Source organism: Anopheles coluzzii, chromosome 2 (genome assembly GCF_943734685.1).
Source record: "Anopheles coluzzii chromosome 2, AcolN3, whole genome shotgun sequence".
Taxonomy (NCBI): domain Eukaryota; kingdom Metazoa; phylum Arthropoda; class Insecta; order Diptera; family Culicidae; genus Anopheles; species Anopheles coluzzii.
The window spans coordinates 105,129,789-105,151,897 of record NC_064670.1 but is presented as its reverse complement, the minus strand read 5'-3'; the positions used below and the strand labels follow the sequence as shown (position 1 = coordinate 105,151,897).

Here is a 22,109-nt window from a genome sequence, read left to right as displayed (position 1 = left end):
GCACAGCGGAAACATCCCGAACGCAGCAAGACACAACACTATCGTCATCGCCACATCGCCGCCTTTCGTCGTCGGTCACCTCCGGGGCCGGAAGTAACATTTCTCGAGCAAATGGACCACGCTCTCTCTGTCTCTCTGTCGCTCGGTTAGCTAATGACTCGGTACACTCGACTCGACCGCACGGTTATGCTGTACACCGCAGGAGATTTTGTTCACAAGAACCCTCTTTGGGGTTGAAGAAGAAATGAAACTTACCAATTCTGAGCCTGCCGAGCCTTGTACGAGGATTGGTGGAACTTTTCATTACTGTGTACCGCACGACGATCTTTCGCACTTGTCGCCCGAGGTCATGTGGAGTGAGACTTGTCGTGGTTCGCTCCATTCCCTCCGCTTCGCTTCATCGAACTCGGGCTATCTCTCACCTCTCTTCGATGAGGTGTTGAAGTTTGCCTTATCGTTGTTAATGTTTTATGGGCAAAATGGACTGCTTCTGCTATGAGGAGAGAAAGACTCCCTGGCCTGCTGTTGCTTCCTGTTCTGAGCTCTTGCCGAAGCTGATCCTGTGGTGTGGTCTGGCAAATGAGACCGTAATGGAAACAACAACAAAAAATAGGATGGCCGGTAGGCTAGGCCAGTTGCAAAACAAGACATAAATCATGTGGTGTAATTATGTGTCGGTGTTTGCGTCGGTGTGATTAAGATTTGTAGGATGTAAAGGGAGAAAAGAAGTTGTAAAGAAGTACGAACCCGATGTAATTGAGCGAACGATGCATGATTGCTGGGGAAAAGTTTGACAATTTCGTTAAAAATATGAAAATTAATGGATGGACTTTGAATGTGGAAAACAAAAAGTAATGAAGCGTGTTTATCGCAAGCTGATTAGGAAAGTTTAGAAATGATTTGTTTGTGAAAAAATAAGTTTATAAATATGCTTACAGTAAGTAGGGCAATAATTTCAACATTTTTGCCAAGGAAGAGTGATTGTAATTTACAAGGTGTTAAAGTCACAAGACAGGAAGAAAAGAAAGATTGAGAGACTACTAAAAAGGCCAATAATAGTTGAGATTTAAAAAAAAAATGAAGGAAAAGAAAAATACAAGAGTTTTTATTACCATGATGATGAAAGGTGATTTTTTTTGTGTTAATTCTGGTGGTTTTCAATTTAAATTATGCTATTTTAAGTATATATTAACCCATCTAGTTTCTAAATTTGTTTGTAGAGATTAGAATTCTTTAAATACTTAAAAAGCTTTTTAACTTCATTGTAATTGTTTGAACGTGCAATGTCCAAATGCTCTCCAAGCTTGTGCTTTTTCCTTTCGGCGGAATATCCAAAACAATCCATTAGAATGAGTTCTACCGTAGTATCACATCCACAAAACGGGCAGCTTAAAGTTGATTCCTTTTTTGGTCTATATGTATGCGTAAGGTGGGTGTGTCCAATATCAGTCTTGTTACAACTCTTTGATCGCTGTGATCTAGTGGATCGTTCCAAGGTTAAGATTAGTTATAGTTATGATTTGTTCCATATGTATCGCCAGCTCTGATTTGTTCAATCTGTTCCAACACATCCATCTATATGAGACCTACATGATCTTTAATCATTCTACCTTCATTCGCAAGATGGTCACCTTCTTCATTTCCTGCGATGCCTTTATGTCCTGGTATCCAACAGAATTCGATTGACCTGTATTTTGATAATGATTCGATAGATTGTATGTAAGGATTTCGTAAGGATTCTTTCTCTAATCACCTTCAGAACAGGTTGAACAGGTTAATGAGGTTTCAGAACACATGTTAGTTGGTTTAACGCATTGTGCTAACATGAATGAATAATAATTTAAGTAAAATATAATAATTTAAGCACCAGATTAACGATTATTGGTATGCTACGTGGTTATTTTGCTAAGTAATAGAGACTGTCCAACTGTCAGTGAATCTCATAGAATTCACACCTTTATTTACCTTTATGCATGGTCTGCTGAGGATTTTAAAGATATTGGTATGAAGTTTTGAAGAAGCATAGCTAAATACTGTCCTCAACGACTCGTGAAAAAAGTATTCCAATAGGTGAAAAAAAGAAGATTTCCGGAAACCTCATAGTCGAATAATAGGTTAAAGGTGTCCTAGTTTAGGCGGCCGCCACTGTATCTTTGTATACAAACAAGATATGTGCCAAAGTTAACCACTATTCCAACCTACAGCAAACCTCATTTTTGTGAGCTTTCATTTGGAACACGGCAATGGAACTCGTTCGAAATGCATTTCACCAAACCTAGCTGACTGTTTTTTTTTTATTTCTCACCTCGTTGCTACACACCATCTTATCAGCTCGTTTCTTCAAAAATACCTTCATTTGTACTTTACTGTGAAGGTCTAACCCCTACTTTACTAGCTACTGCGCCACACAGCTGACAGCATGACAGAAAAATAACACAAACACCACAGACCACCACGGCACGGGGATGATGAAGTATAACACACACAAAAGACTCGTGAACCAAACCCAAACCGAGGTTAGCTTCAAAGCTTCATACCATTTGTGGCAGGCGAAGCAGCAAAAAAAAAAACACGGATAAGCGATGGATAGTGAAAAGCGCGCTGCTAGACACCCGGATACAGACACGAATGAACGTATGTTTCATCTTTTTTTCTTCTCTTGGCCCAGTTCGCCACCAGGCGTCTCCATTACCCAATCGAGCCGGTGAGCCAAAGGCAGGCAGTTTGTTCCTTCGTCACGTCGACACCCCACACCATTCAAACCGTCTCAAAACATACCCATACACCTTACCTCTTTTTTCTGCTGCTACCTGCTCTGTTGCGTGTGATCAGCGTGACGGTTACGGGGTTGGTTGAGCCAAACCGAGTAGGGAAACTCCTTCACAAACACACACACAACAACAACAACAACGTGCACATTGGAGGGGTATTTGTAACAAATAAATGAATGGGGTCGTCCCGGTAGTTGCTAAAATATTCATATTTTAATTAAAGCAGGGAAATAAAACTCGGTGATGATTTTCGTTTGCCGCCGTGTGCGGCGTGCAGTTGTGCGCTTTAGCATGAAGGGAGAAAACCTGTCTTGTGCTGTCGCATCGGTTTCGAGGTCATGCTACTGCTACTTCCGCAATTCAGCGCTGTGACGAACGATGACACAATGTTTGGAAATTCCTATCCAAGCGTGTGTGTGTGTGATCACACCTTACCCGCAAGAAGGGCTGTAACACACGCAAACCGTTGCACCAATTGGTGGCGAAAAGGTTGGCAAAGTTGGGTCGTAAATTTCAATCTTCAATCCACCACACACACACACACACATCACCGTGCTAACGGAACCTATTTCGGGACTATGAGACTATAGTGGAGTATATCCACTTCCAACACGGAGCAAACTAGCACGTGAAAGTTGATCTGGCAAAACGGGATACAAAATTGGATCATAACAACTTCCGCAATGTGTGAGGCGAGGGGGACATACCTTTTTAGTGACACCAATGAGGGTTTACCACTCCGCTATCCGCTTTCAATTACTGATCTTCTTCTTCTATTTTGTGACTCTTTGCCACAGGTAATCCCGACACACTCATCTGCGGCAACTGCCGGGAGCTGTTCACCGACCTGACGGAGCTGCTGGATCACAAGCGCAGCTACTGCAAGCTTCGATTTACCTGCAAGTGTCTCAGTACCTCACCGGTGCAGAAAACTTGTAAGTCTCTTTGCATGTGTGTGTGTTTGTGTGAGGAGTTGAAACAAACTTAGAACAGTCAGTTATTTGCTTATCCTTGTCTGGCCCCCATTTTTTCCCCATTTCCAGATCCCAATCCGCAGGCTAAGCTGGTGTGTGTGGCGTGCAAGGATTCGTTCTCCAATCCCTGGGATCTGATGGTGCACGCGCAGGCCGCACACATGGTAAACATCTACGAGCTGGGCGAGAGCCCGTCGTCCGGCGAGGACGGGAAGGCGCTGGCAGTGGGAGGCGATCGGACCGCCAACAGTACGCCCACGATGCCTTGCTCGCCGTCCGCCCACGAGCATGGCGTGAAGCTGAATGGAAACGGTGCGGTCAACAACCCGCTGGCGAACGGAATTCACGAGCTTGATGATGAGAAGAATGACCATGGGGAGGTGAGTGGAGCGATTTTTGTTTGGGTTTGCACTGCAAGTGGGGTGATAGACATGAGAGCAACAATCAATACTTGTTAAAGGTCACATTATAGTCGGCTGAGCTTTTTACAAGCTTTTCGTTCCATTTGACGGAAAGTCAGACATTTTGACAATTTAAAGTTTTGCAATTGAAGCAGGCGTGCAAGTTTTTATTTTCAAATTATCCGTTAATCGTTTGAAAATATATATATTTTTCTTGACTTCGAACTGTGCATAAAGCATTAAAAATTAATTGAACTTAAATCATGACAATAAAAATACAGATATAGTTTTTCTGTTCATGCATAAATGAATTAGGATAAGAAGTAATACATCTTGAAATTGTTATCTTTTGTTATTAACATTGCTTAAAACTGATAAAGATTTTGAAGCATGCTATCCACTGGAATATGGTTGACTTGCCAAATTCGATTTTTATATTTTAAAGATGTTTTACGTTTATGAAAAGGAAATCTGAATTATGCCATGTGTGCTAGACTAGAAGGTCTATGATCTTTACATATCGATATACGATTTTTAACTCAATTATGGGACCTTTGGGTCTCATATTATTGAAACTATAAACACTTTCTCCAAATGTTATCGACTCAACCACGTCCAACATCGTGTTTTGTTTTACTTTATGCAAAACCATTACAATTGTGTCTTTCACTGCACAATACTTCCAAATACCAGCTCGATCAACCGAACCTAATCTCATCCAGCACCGTAAAAGCAAAGTGTCAATAGGCACCGTCGTAAAAGGTTTATCAATTCCTCAAATCTGCTACTTTCTAATCCCGTCACGTCGATAAAAAGCAGTGACACCAACATTCCCCGCCGAAAGACGTGACCGGACTATCTAGACTAGAGCGGAGCGGACGGGCAAACCCAAACCTGGGCGCGTGTTGATGTAACTGATTTTAATCAAGAATCAATTACTTTCAACACCACTCCACAGTGCTAATTTTGCTCCACAAGCCAAACGGGGGTACGGGCTTCCTGCCCGAGTGCGGTCAGAGTGCCCGTTCCCCCGAAAGCCAACAAAATCGGACGTGACGGAATTTTCCCATTTTCACCGCTGTTACGGATTACCGATTTCACATTACCACGGCAGTACACAGGGAGGAAGGCACAGCCCCTCCCGATCATTTTGGGTTTGACTGTAGTTTTGCTTTCACTCTCCATGTTTCGTCTTCTTCTATGGTTGGCTCTTGGTTCGCTTGGTTGGGAGAAGGATGAAATTCGACAAGAATCCAATCGGACGTCATTTTTAATCTTCTCCAACTCATCTTGAATCGGTCCCTGTGCAGGCCGGAAGGAAGGTGGCATGAAAAATGTTTCGAGGAAATAAAAAAAAAAAACACAGACCATCCCGTAGCTTGGTGTTGAGTCGACACGATCAGGCAAGCAAGCGACGAACACGAACGGACAGACATTTCGAGTTTTTTTCTCTTCTTGTTTTGCACACTTCCTATAAGAATCCCGTCCTACACTGGAAGCCCTCACTGCTATCACCGATGAGGGAATCATGTCTCCACTTCTACTTTTCCTCCCACCCAACGGTTTGGCCTCATTGCAGACATAAAAATTTATTCGAGCCCATAAAAATCACTTCGAACGTCTTTTCGGGCAGACGAAGAGAGCAAATTTCCACCTTTCAGGGTGCGCGGGTGGGCGAAAAGTGCTAAAGCCGATCGAAAATCGAACATGGTTTCATCCCCCACATCCCTCTCCACCAGCCAGCGCATAATCTATTTCGAACAGGGGGGGGGAACCATTCAATCTGCATCTGCAACGACGACGGGGCGCGAGGAAGAATTTTGTTTCTCGACCAACGGACCGACGTTAAACCCCACGGATGAAAGCGCACACCGTACGTCCGGGGGACGGACAGTATGTGTGTGAGTGGCCGTGTGTTTTTTTCCGTTCGTTTTTTCCCCTCCAGGATGTAGAGAAAGATTGCTTCAGCCGGGATTATGCATTTACGAGACTTCTCGGCTTCTACTCTTTCGTGTTGAGTAGAGTTTTTTTTTTGTTGAGTAGAGCATTTAAACCACCGGAAGGAAGTGACAGGATCGGAACATCTAGCCTGCAGCAAAAGAAAGATGTACGGTTTAAGCTGCCGGGCGAAGCGATTGCAAGCTGACAGGGAGCTGTGAAAGTGTTAAAGCCAAAGATGATAGCATCAATATGTTGTACGTTGTTTTACGGCAAAACATGCCGCTTTCGTTCGCTGCGTTTCGTGTCATGTTGTCAGGTGCTGTCATGTAGTTTCGTTAGTGGGATCTGTGTCAAGGAAAAGGAGAGGTTTTTTAGTGAAAGGAAGATTAAATGCAGGTTAATACTTGGTATGAGGATTAATCACAAGTTATCAGAAATTTACAGCAGTTTGTTGCAATATCATTGGCCAAAGAGAAATCATTTCATGATTAATTTAGAGTTTAAACATCATTGTCATTTTCTTGACGGCTTGTAGAGTTTTTTTTTGATACTTATTAGTATTGCACATCAAGATAGTGGGGCGGTCCCGTGGTACAGTCGTCAACTCGAACGACTCAATAGCATGCCCGTCATGGGTTCAAGCCTAGAATGGACCGTCCCCCTGTAGCAAGGATCGACTATCCGGCTGCCTGGTAATTAATTAAGTCTTGAAAGCCTGCATAGGCCGTCATGTCCGCATAGGACGTTTACGCCAAATAGAAGAAGAAGAATAAGAAAGAACATAAAGGATAGATAAACTCTTGATACGGGAAAACGGTACAGTCAGGAATCGACTCTGTCCTGTCTTGTAGGAGCCGATGTACCATTGCAGAGACGTTGAGTCTCCAATCGTTTTAGTTCGTGGGCCGCATTGCTTCACAAATAACGTCAGGCCATTTGTCCGTTAGCTTGAGTTGTTGGGTGACAGTTGAAATATTTTGTGGATAAGATATTGCTACCTCAATATACACATCAAATTTTAACAGCTTTCTTAAACTAAAGGTTGAAGTTCGACGCCAAAATTAGTAAATCATAAAATTAGGGTTAAAAACTCAAAATAAACAACTCTTTTACCCTTAAAAAGTCTTCTCGGAACATATTATAGGCTTTTGCAGGTCGCAGTTTGCAGACTCACGAATACATTATTGGGCTATCCCGATATTTATTCGGTGAAATATTATAAAATATTTGAAAATGTCTTAACGTTAACGTGTTTTGAAGACTAACTCGTTAGATCTCTTCCTAAAAAAAGTTAAATTATGCCTTGAACTCCACGACCTAAAATATCACGCCCCATTCCCCACATCAAGCTACATTTACAGCTAATGCTGATAGGTAATGCTTTCTCTCGGTACACTAAATATTTCATGATTTTGTAACCTCAGACCTCAGTTATCTTCTTCTGTTCAGCTTCATACCAACCGACCATAGAGAAGCATTCATCCAAAGCAACCCAACTAAACCATTCGCAAAGGATGGGAAAAATTGGTCCAAAATGGGCGGAACCGTAAATTGAAAATGAAGATTTCAGATTAGCACTATCGGGTTGAATCTTTTTCCCACCATGCTGCCCATCCGCACCCGGAAGCTGGCGTGTGGATTGAGTGGTAAAAGTGATATTCTTCCTGCACAGCCACTCCGTCACGCTGGATCGTTGAAGTTAACTTTTCCACACCGTCACACACACACACATTCAGGTCTGACAGGTACGGGCACGGGACGAAAATGGTCTTCAGATGTTTGTGCTCGCTTGTTTGGCTGATTTACGGAACAGATGGACTACCTCAAGGGCGCTTCTTCCCCCTCGGCTCGGGACTCTCACTGTTCCTTCCCACACCGTGGCACTATTTTTAGACTGCATTCAAAATTCAACAGATTTATCCCCTAACTTGTCGCTGGTTTTCGTACGTACGAATTGCTGTCTGTAGTTTCGTTTCGCTTTTTCTTTCGTTTAGAGCGACTTGTACGGGAGCTGCCTTTTACCTTCGTTCGCCATTGCCTCTATTTGTCTAGCATCGAAAGACATCGTTATCTGGCGCTGCTGAATAGAATAGAAGGGAACAAGGAGAAGAGCGATTCTAGGGCAGCATGAAAACAGCTGGCATACTTTCACACACGAACAAGAGATTCTGCTCTGAAAAAGCTAGTCGCCCGTCGCGAACAGTACCCATGAGACAAACGCTTTTCTTCGGTCGATTCTTAGCCATGCAGCTGTGTCTTATACAGACACACACACATACATACACAAACCCTTGGTACATCTTGCCTGTTGAAGTGAAAACAACACTTTTGGTTCCTTGGCGGGAGTTTTCCCCTTCTTACTCCCTTCGTTCGACTTCGATCGCATCGGTGAGTGCGTTTATCAAGAAAGTTTGATCTCTCCAGCTCCCTCCTTACTACAGCAGATGGTCTTGGTGTTTTCGGGACCGTGTGAAAAAGGCCGCTACCCCGTAACTCCAAGGCTTCTGTACTGTTCCCAGCGGGATTCGGAGTTGATTTTCATGGTCCATCCACCAACTTTGGCCCAACTTTTGTGGCAAATAAATCAAGATACGTTTGTATCTGTTCCACAACCGTCCACCTTTTACGTCTGGAGTAACTTGTTTTCTGACCCATCACATTATCACATCACAAGACAAGTGTACCCAATCACATTAATTTTGAGTGGGTTTATTTGCTAATGTGTGTGTGTGTAACCTATTTGAAAGGATTCGTTTAGTGAATTACGCATTCTGATTTATGTTCTGCAGATCCTTGAGGGGGTTTTGGAAGTGTCAAACTTACGTTTGGAAGAGTTTGCTTTATACATGCATTATAGACAAATCAGATATGCAGGCTTTCTGCAGGTTTTTTTGCTTTCTCAATTATTTTAACGCATTTTCATCTGTTTTGGACAGTTTTGAAACTGATTTGAATCAATTTTATTGCTTATTAGTTGGAAAAGAATCATAAACCGTTTTTATGAATGCTTCAAACGAGCAGAAATCTTTGAGAAATAATTTAATATTTTGTATAAAATATAATTGGCGTTTTCATAGTGCAGCACATATTGTAGCTGCTTCTAATCTTGATTAATGAGTTTTAACTTTTATGGAATTTATTTAGAATTTATCTATAATTGAATAAGTTGTACTTTAAATTGTTTTTTTTTTAGATATTTTAATAGATCACTAAATTTATGCGTCGTCCATTGAATTTTAAATTTTAAAATACCAAAACCCGAATGGCTATAAATACAGTAATATCTCCCTTAGGTGATTCTTCAAGGGACCGTCAGCTTAGAGAAATATTTATGTTAGAGAAAACTAATAAAGGTGTTACTATGAAGTATCCAAGAAACAACGAGAAACACCTGGAGTCCTAAGACCAATATGTTTGTGAACTGTTCTTCAACATTCATCTTAGAGAATTTAGGCAATCAAATTGCATGTGCAACTTAGAGAATATTCGCCTTAAAGAGATATGCATCTTGAAGAGGCATAACATATATGAAATATGACGAGTCCGTCAACAAATTCATCTTAAAGAAACAATTCATCCTGAAGAGACTACATCTTAGAGAGATTCCACTGTATATCCAATTGATCAGTTGATCCGTGGTCTCATCAGGCTTTACTAATGCAGCTGCACCTCAATAACTATTCGTTTGTAATGTTATATTTTTACAGATCCGATTAGATTCAAAATTAAATGGATAAAATATTTGAACCATTCTTGTTACTTCTATTTGGCGCAACGTCTTACGTTGACATTCCGGCCTGTATAGCCGTTGGAGACATTTTTCAGTACCACGCGACTGGATAGTCAGTCCTTGCTACGGAGGGATGATTCATGCTAGTCTTGAGCCCATGAAGGTCATGTTATTGAGTCGTACGAGCTGACGACTGTACCACGGGACCAACGCATTTTTTTTAAATTTATGCAAAAACAGATCAAAGCGAAATCAATCTATGCATAAATGTAACATTTTGTCTTCGCTAGTGTAAAAATTCGTAAAAATCAAAATGAATAAAAGTAGAATTTTTCCTTCAACTTCATTGACTTTAAGACTACTCGCGGAGCTAGTTAGAAAAATGACACCTTCGTACATGAATTACCCTATTAAATACTTATCTGACTGAGCACAACAGTCTTCCACCCGACTACCAGCACATGAGCACCACACAAAAATGTCTGCAAAAACTACCCGTCGAACCGGTCCAAAAAGCAACCAAAGCCCGTCTGCTGATGTAACCGCAGCGGGTGAAAACATTCCAAATCCTTCAACTCATTCATCCATCCCGCACGCTCACTCATATCACGCTCAGCTGTCGGTATTGGTTTTCGTCCAGCGTGGACTCAACTTACTCACACGAGTTCGAATTTACGTCAACCTCACGTACCGGCGATAGGGAATGAATCGTGTGAGGTAGGAGCGAAAAAACAAACGGCCGGATATGCAACGTGCATTCAGCACGCCAACACGGCCGGCTAGTTAGATGTGGGCCCCCGGAATGAAAGAAATCCTCCCTCCATTCTTCCATTGGCTCATATCGGGAAGAAACCCACCACTTTTTTCCCTCCACACAGAGGGCTAGTACGAGAGATAAGTCCAATGATAAAAATATATTATTCATTCGAAATAATTTTCCTAAAAGGTTCACATTCCCGGCCTTCGCGCCTCAACTACTCCGCCAATGTGCTGCCACCACAGCGTGCGATGTTTCTGCCTTTCTCGATTTTTATGCTCGCTCGGTTTAGCTCGACCGTTGTGGAGGCAGAGCAGTATTCATAGTAGCGTGATGGTGGCCACCGTCACCACACCTACTTCCATTTGAAAGGGAGGGATATCTTAACGTCAGTCCACTATCATCCATTGGAACAGTCACGAATATCCGGTTCCATCGACCAAGCGAATGCAAGCGTTCCGGCAAGCAAAAAGGGGGGAAGGATTGTTGAATGTTTGTGTGGCTTGGGTACCGCACTGAAATGCTTGCAAACTTGGAAAATGTAAACGCTTGACCACCCTTTCGTACCGGCTTTTCGTCCAGGCATTTCAGGTCTTCTCGTTCCCGTGTATAATCCTTTGCTTTTCGGGACGTGATTTGCTCGCTAAACTAATGCCTTCATTTTATCGTGCTCCGGGCAAACGGTGGATTTGCCCCACCTTTTCCATCACCCACTCATTATCGCATTTAGTCGATCTAATAAAAATGAACCCCTCTCTCCCTACCACGCCCAGGGTACCCACTTTATCCTTTCCCCTCCCGAATAGCACACACAAGATTGACACGATTTGGGAAAGGTGTGTCCCCGTGTGTCGTAAAACACGGGAGTGGCCATTTAATCTACGATCAAACAGGCACATCTACACCCACTGCTTCACCGCTCAATCACTGCACAACGTAACGTAAAGTAACGAAATCTTTCCCGTTTTCTTTTCCATTTTCCCTCCTGAAGGAAACTCATTCACAGGCGACGCCCAGCTCACCGGAAGCGGGACTACAGACGGCCTCCTCCAGCGAGGACATCTCTTCCATGCACGATTCGCCCATCATCAGCGGTGTCATCGGGAAGGTGGAACCGTCGGCCGGTCTGCTGGCGAATGGGTTTGCCGCCGCAATGGACACCGGGCTGAAGGTAAACGGGCCGGCCAGGGCGTGCATTATGTCCGCGCTGAGTATAGTGAGTATTGAGCGTTGAGTGTTCAGTGGGGGGAGATGGGAATGAGCATAATGGTGGAGGCGGAGTACTGATCACCAAAATGTCATCTCGCTTTACAGGACACAAAGTCTAACCAGGAGTCGGCACTGAAAATGGTCTCCTCCACGATGGGCATAACGCTTACTAACGGGGCGGCTGTAACGGCCGTAACGCAGTAAAGCATTTGTTGTAAGCGTTCTCGTTGTAGCTACTTTGTTTTGTACTTTTTTTTTATTCTTTTATAGTTTTAAAGCTCGTTTTAGTTTGTTTAGAAGAGTTTAGATTCTTCTGTTTTTTTTTATTAATATTTATTATCGCTTTCTTTTCTTTTAAAAGCATGTTAGGGTTAACAATGTATTAAGTAAGAAATATTTATTACCAAGCATTCTTCAGAAGCATGTTTCTGTTGAGCCCCCGTTTCTTAGACGTAATGAAACTCTAAAAAGCAACAACACATCAACCGTTCTTCTAATGAGAGAAACGAAAAGTATTCTATTATCGTAGATAGTAAGACAAACGTTTATATTGAGAAAAGAAACCAAAAGTAACAAAATACACACCTACGATGGAAAAACAAATATATGCAACAAAGCAGCTAACATTAAACCAAAAAAACACACCCACAAACACATAGTAAATAAAGCGAATGGGCGTTACTAACGCTGGATTTACGAACAAAAGCTGACAGGCAAACACGCTGCTTAAAGCACACATACAGTGAAACACTAACATGTACGTAACACTAAACACTAAATACGGTTATCGTCTTAACGGGAAGAATTTGCCTGCAGTATGAACGTGTTTCAAAGCGGTGTAGAGAAAGAGAGAGAGGGAGAGAGATTGCAAAACAGCAAAACAGAACAGCAAAAACATTTCAAAATCTCCAACGTAAAACCGTAACGCCAGGACTCCACAGAGCATAACACGGAGCGCAACATAACAACTGACAGCTGCCAAACGCTTGAGAAAACGCTTGGGAAAGGAGGTTAAGCGTTTCATTAACTATCGGTCATCGCAGTAGGTTGGTAGCTTTTCAACGAAAAATGAGCGGCCTACTAAGGATATTCAAAACATGGTACCGGCAATAAAGCGTTTTATGAAGCGTTTAGCAGCTGTCAGTTGTTATGTTGCGCTCCGTGTTATGCTCTGTGGAGTCCTGGCGTAAAACACGGACACGATAAATGAATACAAAACAATGAGAGCTTATGGGTATGATTTATGTTTATAAACTGCACTGCACAAAGCAGGCGAGGTAAGAAAAAAGGAGTTTCGGCAGGCGAAAGATGTTCGTTTCACCGTTGCGGCTTTGCGCTCGAACGTGCACGTTTGGTAGTTTGGCTCAACCGAAAATGGGGGGCTTGCGCAACCAAAAGAGAGAAGGAGAAATAAATCTCTGCTTTAGTTACCAAAACAACACCCATTGTTGATTAGATAATGCCTGCCAGTTTGGCGGGATTTCACACAAGCAAAGTTGCTTGCCTCCGTTCTCGTCGCTACAAACAAACAAACAAAGCAGCAAACATAAGGAAGGAATAGCGTAACAACGGAAGCAATGGGGTAGCTAGGATTTGACTAGAAAACATAAAACCCTTCCACAAAGACACACATACAAAACAGGTTTGTCGTCTGTTGAGATAACCCGGAAGTGCTGGTGCGAAGATCCTTTTTTTGCACAAATCTGCAAAAATCCACCGTCAAGATGTGAGGCTTACACACATGTACATATCAACCCCTTCAAACGCGTACCACAGAAAAAAACGACACAAAAAATTGCATAATAGTCAGTACGTGACGGTGGCGTGAAATAGGCCACAAGCAGAACGTTAAACGGAACATGCGGTTTGAACATGAAACAGGTTTAAATTAACACTCCCCGATAAGTATCGAACGTTTCTTCCCGCGCGTTACTCCTGTTACTATGGTATTTTGTAAAGCAGAGCAAAAGAAACCCGCGATTGAACATAATCAAACGTCCTCCACTCTATCAAAGCAACCCTTAAACAGAGCTGCGTGTGCGGAGCGTATGTGTGCGTTGTCCCGATCCCAAAGTTTTACGTTGAATTGTTGTTAGCCCCTGAATTACAAAGTACACAACAAAATAAAACAACACACATTTAACACAGGGGCGAAGCGTTAGTTCATACTGGATGTAGTGTTAAGAAAAATGTTAAACCAATATTTAGTTCACAATAAACATGAGCATGATTTCTCCGGCTATGGAGATTGTCTAGTAGATGAAACGAGTTTGTGTTCTTACTTTCACTTCATCAAAAGATCACCAAAGATGTATTATTATGACGCAACGTTACCGTAATCCAAGTTGTCCTATTCCATTTATTGATATCGTAACGCTATGCCAATTCGAAGCGTAACGCGATACTCCAGGCTACTTGGATGATTAAATTTCAACCCTGACACTCTACTCTGAATTGATTCATTGGCCGGTAAGGTAGTAGAATCAGACCGACTGGACCGGGGTAAGTACTTTATCTCTCTCGTGAACTACGTGACAGGTTCACAATTCATTATATGACTGAGACGGATTTAGGCACTGTTTTCGTACAGCAATATAAAAGAGCGCAGTTTAAGAACTAGTTTTAATTCCAGACCATTTCCAGATTCAATACAGGATTTGGATAACTTCCAGAACCGGCATGTGATCAGAACCGATTGGGTTGAACAACTATGGTTTTGGAATTAGTTATCGGTCCCAAGAACAATATGGATTGAGTATCAGTTCAAGAAGTTGGGGAACAGCTCCACAACTACTATGGATTCTATATCAATTGTCAGACCGGTATGAGTGTCGGATCGTATCAGGAACGTTATGGATTCAATATGAGTTCCACTACAAGCATGTGCTGGGGAACTGTTCCTGGATACGTTTGAGTTCAGGATTAGTACAAAGACCGGTAAGAATTCAGGTTCAAGATCAATCCTTACTTTTCACTTCACTTCCTTTTAAATTGTATCAAAAATTGGAACAGAAGTTTAATAAATATTACGAATACAATAACAGTTTCATGAAAACTCAAGTTTATGGATATAATCGCTACTATATATCTCACAGTATTTAAACCTTTAAATCTTTAAACTGGCCAAGTAAGTAATCTCTTCTATCCCTTTAATTTAGTCATTCAACTAAATCACATCATTATCTCGTCCACCAATATCCCACGACACACTAGCGGGAGCTCCTGATTACAGGAGCCCCTTATCAATTCCCACGTTTCAAACGGGTTTTGAACTAAAATCATCGCTTAAAGCCCTGCACGCAGTTTCATTTTACGACCCCATGTTCTTATCGGTGTGTGTACCGGTGTGGGAAGCCTGGACGACAAAAAAAAACTGCTCCACCAACATACTAATTAATTACAACACTATTGCTACCGAGGGGACCACACTGGTCACTGATTATGCAAAAGCGAGATGCAACCGGCGTGCAGCATTTCTCCAGCATTCAATCGGCTGATAAACTCGTGGGGCAACTTTCCCCGCCACCACGTCCCCCGTGATGTATGAATTGTGATCCTTTAGTTTATATTTGTATCATATAAGCTTCTCGCTCTCTCACCCTGTCACCTGTACAGACCAAATTATGCATTATTCAAATCCCTACACGAGGATGGTGTTAGTTATTATAAAACTGTAATTTGAAGTACTGGAACCCCCACGAATGATTGGTGATACCGGACGGATCGGGTTCCACACTCTTTGTGCTCACGGTATGATTGTTTAACGTGTGTTTTTAGCCCTTACACCAGGGTTGCAAATTGTCACATTTGCATGAAATTATGATTATTTAGTTTAAGGTTTTATTGCACAATGTTGCATGCCCTGTGCTTCTGCCGATGGGAAGTAAAGAGAGTTAAATAAAGCTTGAAATCATAAACATAGGAACAGGTTAGTATGTTGAACGTAATAAAAGACAATATAAATATTGTCAATATGTTGCAGATAAATGAGAGAACGGCGATATTAAATATTAAAGATATTAAATAAAAAGAATTGATAATGTTCCATTATAAATTATATAAATACACTTGTCGAAATATATGTTAATTTCGTATCGAATTTATATCACAAAAGTTTATCCAATATGTTGAAAAAATATTACCTTAAAAATAACCTTAAAGTGATGATCAAACTGCGCCCTACTCCAATGATAGTTTGATCGATTTTTCTTATGATGCTGCATGCTCTCTAGAGTCCGTATTTTTCCTTCCGAAGCCTTTCACTCATCCTTGTTTTCATTCAACTTCTTGCCATCATGATTCCTTTTTCCTACTCCTCCTCCTCCTTCACCAGTTGATAGCATTTCAACACATAATTTACTGGCACTTGGGGCAACGAAAAACAACACTCACACACACACAACAAATGCTACGATGAAGCTACGAAATTCCTCACGTGAAAATCCATCGTCAGGCCTTTCAGGATCAGGATCACACACATCAACACATGGAAAATCACTCGCCTACTCATCGCTCCTTTCATCCTTCTTGCTCGGCTCGTGTCGGCCCCAACAGACGATTATCCTGTTGCGAAACGTTGCGCAGCAATCTTCTACCAATACATGGTGGAAATGTTTCAAAGGTGTTTTTCTGTTCTTCTTCTACTTTCTCAGTTCATAAGCTTTCCATCACGGGTTTGCTGATCGAAGCCCTGGGACTCGGTGAAAGGTGGAAGTTTTATCGATAACGATCGTATCGACCCGCAATGCTTTAAGATTATACATCCGAACTGAGGGAAAGGAAACATGATTTGGGATTGGCGCCTTGCCGCAAAGAAAAAACACATGCCGGATGGCATAATAGTGAAAAGCACTTATCATTGTCGTCATCGTCAGCTTGTTTTGGGGTGTTTTTCGCCAAGGAGTCTATATTCTTTCGATTGATGTGGCTTAAATTTTGGAGCTCTGTTTTTACTTTTTACAGAATGTTTAAATTGTAGGAAAGAAATTTATGGAGAGATTCCTAAGTTTAAGGAAAGTTAGAGATCATTAAGCTTAAAAGATGAGAATAAATAGTAAAAAGCTATGATTTTGTTTGCTAAATTCATGAAAATAATATCAGGATAACTTTACGTTTGTTCTTTACATCTTATTGAAAGGATTTTACTGCTCTTTCAATACTTTTGAAGCTATTTTATGGTTAATTGTGCACTAAATAGTCAATAAATTGAGAGCAAAGCTCTAAAGTATGTGGAAGTCATTCAACAATACTTGGAAAGTTTTTGATCATCGTTGAAATACTAAAGTTAGATAAATAGCCAAGCAGTTATTCACGTCTTAATTATAATGTATTTATTAAGCTCATTGTAAGCTTCCAAAATATTGTTAAATTGAGTCGAATCATATACATCAAACTTCCGTTGAATAAAAAACTATTAATTATCTCCACCTGAAGCGAAAACAATTGTAATAAATGCAGTCAAAAAAGAAAAGGGCACCTTCGTAGTATGATTTCATAACCCTTTCATTAACCACCATAATACTGATTTGAACAATTGTTGTTTTTCGTCTCACTCCCTTTTTGCCTTTCCCAGTGCATTGAAACAGACGCCACTATGGTAGTGGAGGTAGTTATATCGCTCAAAAGCAGAAGCAGAAATTTATTTACACGCCACAAATGACACAAACACACACACACACACAGACATTCACACTTCCACAAAAAAACGCAATAAGTGCACTAAATAAACTGACTCTTTCGATAGCGACATAAATCCCCCGGCTCGATTGGGAAGCGAACAAAAAAACCCCGCTATCCGGTGCTGTGACTGTGAATGTGTGTTAGCACACCAATAAACGGAACAAGCGAGCGGTACCCCGTAATAAGGCCACCAAATGGTGGCGCTTAAATTATGTCAACGATAATGATGTGTGCCGGGTAATTAATTGTTTAAACTTTATTAAAAATTATCATAAATTTTATTTAATTGGATTGAACTTTTTTAACAATTGTGTGTGCGAGTGTGTGTGCGAGTGTGTGTGTGTGAGTGATGTTCTTTCAGTTTGCTCTGGCCTGCGGACTGGAAACGAATGCGTCAAGCAGTCATACAGGCCAGTTCTGTTTGTGCAGCATCAGGTGATGATGGTTTACGTTCGAATGCAAATAATGAGTTTAGCAACAGATGTTTTATGTTAACACAATGATTTATAGGCAATATTTTAAGCTAAGTTTTAGTTTGTCTGCCTTTTGATTAACTGGCGCTGGATTAATAACAATTTAATAGTACAGTTTCTGCAAGTGTTTCTTTGAATGTGATGTTTTATAATGTAATGCACGTCATCTCTGAATGTTAATCGATACAGAGACTTCGAACGTGTTGGTCTCATTCACCTCTTAACTACGTATGAGATTATCATTCCTCTTGGGCAAGTTAATAGAAACCATATGTTTCATAGCATTTGCACTCATTTCCACTCTCTAGTTGGCTCTCTACGTGAAACTTTACGCACATTTTTAATAGAAAATTGTCCTTTTCGTCACAAAGTTTGACGACGGAAGTTGCTCTAGAACGATTGCTCTATAGACGCGAGTCTTGCAGCACCCGAGAGGAGGATGCAAATGCTTTGGGCGTATTGAAGCGACACATCCTCTGGATCCTTGGCGATGTGTTTGAGCATGGAATATGGAGGCGATGCCTTACCAAGAAGATGTTTAACAGCTATCCACAGTATGGCGCTAGGCGTAGGGAAGCACATCGTGTTCGTAGGCTGAATCAGGTGAAGTAGGACTTGTCCAAGATTTGGTGCCTACATCGGGGGGAAGCAGCAGTCAGGAACCGACCACTGCTAGAAGCCAGGACTGATCATTCTGTTCTCTCTCTCTCTCTCTCTCTCTCACACTCTCTATCTCTCTCTCCCTCTCTCTCTAACTCTCTATCTCTCCCTCTTTCCCTTTCTCTTTATCTCTCCCTCTTTCCCTTTCTCTTTCTCTCTCTTTCTCTCTCTTGTTGGCCTGCTCACGATAGAGCACGTCGGTGAGACATGGCCTGGTCAACAATAATTCCGATCCCTGACCGCAGCCTCTCATCCATGTAGACACCCGATCTTTGACAGGTCTCACCTGATCTAGCATGATCCGGAGGATGCGTCGCTCAAACACGCCCGGAGCGTTTGCATTCTCCGCTCGGATGGTCCAGGACTCGTGTCCATAGAGGACCACCGGGCGAATCAGTGTGCGATATATCTCACATTTCGTGCGGGCTCGAAGTCTTCTGGATCTCAGCAGTCGGTTAAGCCCATAGTATGCCCGATTCCCCTGAACAATGCATCTCCGGATTTCGCTGCTGATGTTGTTTTCCGAAGTAACTGAGACCGCCCATAGATAGCAAAACTCCTTTACTACCTCGAGATTGTCGCCCTCAACTAATACACTGCTTCCTAGATAGTCTGAGTCTCCGGTAAGCAGTTATTTCGTTTTCGTCGCATTGATTGTCAATCCAATTCTTGCCGCTTCGCGTTTGAGTCCGTTGTACGCTTGACACACCTTCGCTGTTCTCCTGCCGATGATGTCGATGTCATCCGCGAAGCCAAGAAATTGAAGAGACCGGTAGAAGATCGTGCCACGGATGACGATGTCTAGTTGTTGTTGAGGCGATTGGTCTGATGTGTTTGATAATGCTTTCAATTTTGTTTGATTGCTTACAATTTGTTCCTTAATGCTATCCCTAAACACTAATTCACCAAGTGCTCTAGTGAAGTTAAACATAGCGGAATGCATACCTTTAGGCGTTAACGCGTATGCTTTCTATGATCTTTTTCCATTCCTTGATTTGGGTTCAGTTTGACCTATTTCCTTACCGTTTTAAATACTTAATATTAAATTGATTAAGAATTCAAAAAAACAGTAAAATATCAGTGACAGTGAAATGAATTCCTCTTTAAACTCACTGAATGCTCTTACCACTTTTTGTACCTTTCACCCCGTTGATTCCAGGTGATCCAAATGTTATTCTTTGTTTGCCAATTTATTTTGCCAACCGATCATCGGCAGACCGTACCGATCCACGTCAACCGTCACCCCGTTCGGGCCGGGTTGCAGCCTTTGATCAGTGTTTGGGAAGTAAAAAGGCTTCATACCACTCGCCGTTTCCGTCCGTTCCCGTTCCCGTTCTTTGTGCTCTACCGTAACCTTTAGTAACGGGCTTCCCCCTTAGGGACGTACGATGGGACAGGAAAGAATAGCAAAGACAGCTACTACCAACTGTCTCAGTACAGCACAGGGCTGCTTGTATGGGACGGGACTGCTGCTAACCTGGTTATCTGGTATTTTTCTTTACCGGGAAGCTAGCCACCCCAGCTACGATAGTCATCTCCGGCCCCCGGGGGCAAAAGATGCCACCGCTCCTGCCTGGTGATGAACGGTCGCGATAATATTTCGCCAGAAAAATCATCCTGATCAAAGGCGCATAATGATAAGAAAATATTTTCGTTCACTGCGTGCCTTTGAGGCGGAGGGAGGGGGTTGGCCGTTTTCCTCTGTTTTGTTTCTTGAAGCACGGGTACATTTCACTCTTCAATAGAAAGCTAGGTTTCCGCTCGGTTGACTTCTCACAATCTTCACAAAAGGTAGCTACCGGGAAGTGGAACGATACGAGCAGAAGAAAAAAAAATGCCACCCCACCTCAGCGGAAACAACTCACCCGAAATGGCACAAAGCGAGGGGGTATGAACGTGACATGTAGATAATTACCTCACGGTCGCTTCTTGTACGTTTGCATAAACGTCAAGCCGAACGAGCACTCCGGTACTTGGTAAGTGGTTGTTGCACAGTGGGAAGAGGACGAATTCAAAGCGCACCGTCAGTTCAGGTTCGCTCTTCGGGTTAATGGTGTCGTTAACTGTGAAATTATATTCTTTTAAAAACAACTGTTGGTCTAATGATACTCTCCGCTGTATTGTCTCATCCCATTCCCATTCCAGCCATCGGAAAGGGAGGAGATTTTTCAAAAAGCTAACGAAGGCTTTTGACCCCCATCGCTTCACTGGACAAGAATTATGAAAAATCCATCATTTTGCTCTCTCTCTCTCTCCTCTGCCACCGCTTCGAGCCGTCAGCGCAGTAGGGCAATAGGGCAACAAATGATCGTCCATTAGTCTTCGATGTCATTAACGGATGTAGGAATTAATGGATTTCATAAATTTCCAACTCCGGGACCCAGTGCACGCCGTGAACGGTCTGGTCGTATTTCATTTTCATTACCGCGATCATACCGTGGTGCGAATTAGTTTTAATGCGCCCGATTTGCGTTCCTGGTGGCGGGTGGCCCTTAAGGGCGTGAGGGATATAATTCCGAGTAGGGTTTAGATTACCTGAAATAAACGGGTAATTAGCGTGTGACATGGTCGTGCAGATAGATCGGGTTATTTGTCATGTGATGTTTGTTGCTAATAGTTGAACAGTTTGTAATTTTAAACTGTAATAAGAGATTGTTCTGCATCTGAATGAGAAATTTTAAAGGGTTTAACGTACAATTTGAAAAATGTATATCAACGGCTACTTCGATTACACTGGAAAGAACTGTCGAAAGGTGAAACATTACGTCAAATTTAAAAAGTACGTTAAAGAAAATTTAGAAAAAGGAAAGAGGAAACAAATGTTTCAATAAAATAAACTTTAAAGACTTTTTTTAAATTCGATCTGATGTATAATTCCTCCTGATATTTTTTCTTGTCTCAAGCAAACCTTCTGGGCGTGATTTGTTAAACTGTGATATTTATCATCCCGTTTGACCGTATCAAATCGATTGCAGAGGGTTTTGTTTGCTACACCCCACCAAGAACGGAAGTCAGGAACAAAAACATTAACTAATGTTAGCCACAGCCCTCACAACCCACAGAGCCCCTTTTCGTTCGGTTCCCCTCCAAACACTTGACCAACGCCCGAGCGGAGACGGGGTGGAGAGCGAACCTGTAAATATGCTACACGTGCCTAAGGACGGTATTAGAGCAAAGTCGTGCCATGAAACAGTATGCGGGGGGAACCGAGGCTATTTGTTTGTGGCTCACACCATACGTTTCACCTTCCAGCGGAATCGCTTTCCACCACCAACCGCCAGCAAAAAGGACGCCAAAACAGTTAATGAGTCAGAAAATCACCAAAACGAGGGTTTCCTTCTCATTAGCGTCGTGCTGTTCAGAGTGGGATTTGACACAGAGGGGTATGTTTAGTAGCAGAGAGGGCAGGAAAAACATGTTGTTGTTGAGTGTGAAACATAAACGCGTCATTGAAAGATTTTCGTGACCACCGGCACAGCAAGGGTTTCGAACGATGTAAGCACGATGATTAGTG

General features: G+C 42.1%; 1 protein-coding gene across 2 annotated transcripts in view; it reads left to right on the top strand.

Annotated features, from left to right (window-relative positions):
• The window catches only part of LOC120951145 (uncharacterized), an 81,221-nt gene extending 67,180 nt beyond the window's left edge, over nt 1-14,041 (top strand). For both annotated transcript variants that reach the window (XM_040369692.2, XM_049605639.1), the window contains exons 7-10: nt 3,569-3,706; nt 3,815-4,125; nt 11,566-11,790; nt 11,889-14,041. In XM_040369692.2, the coding sequence (XP_040225626.2) occupies nt 3,569-3,706; nt 3,815-4,125; nt 11,566-11,790; nt 11,889-11,987 (773 nt within the window). In that variant the 3' untranslated portion in view covers nt 11,988-14,041. The remainder of the gene's footprint in view (nt 1-3,568; nt 3,707-3,814; nt 4,126-11,565; nt 11,791-11,888) is intronic.
• The last annotated feature ends 8,068 nt before the right edge of the window (nt 14,042-22,109 follow it).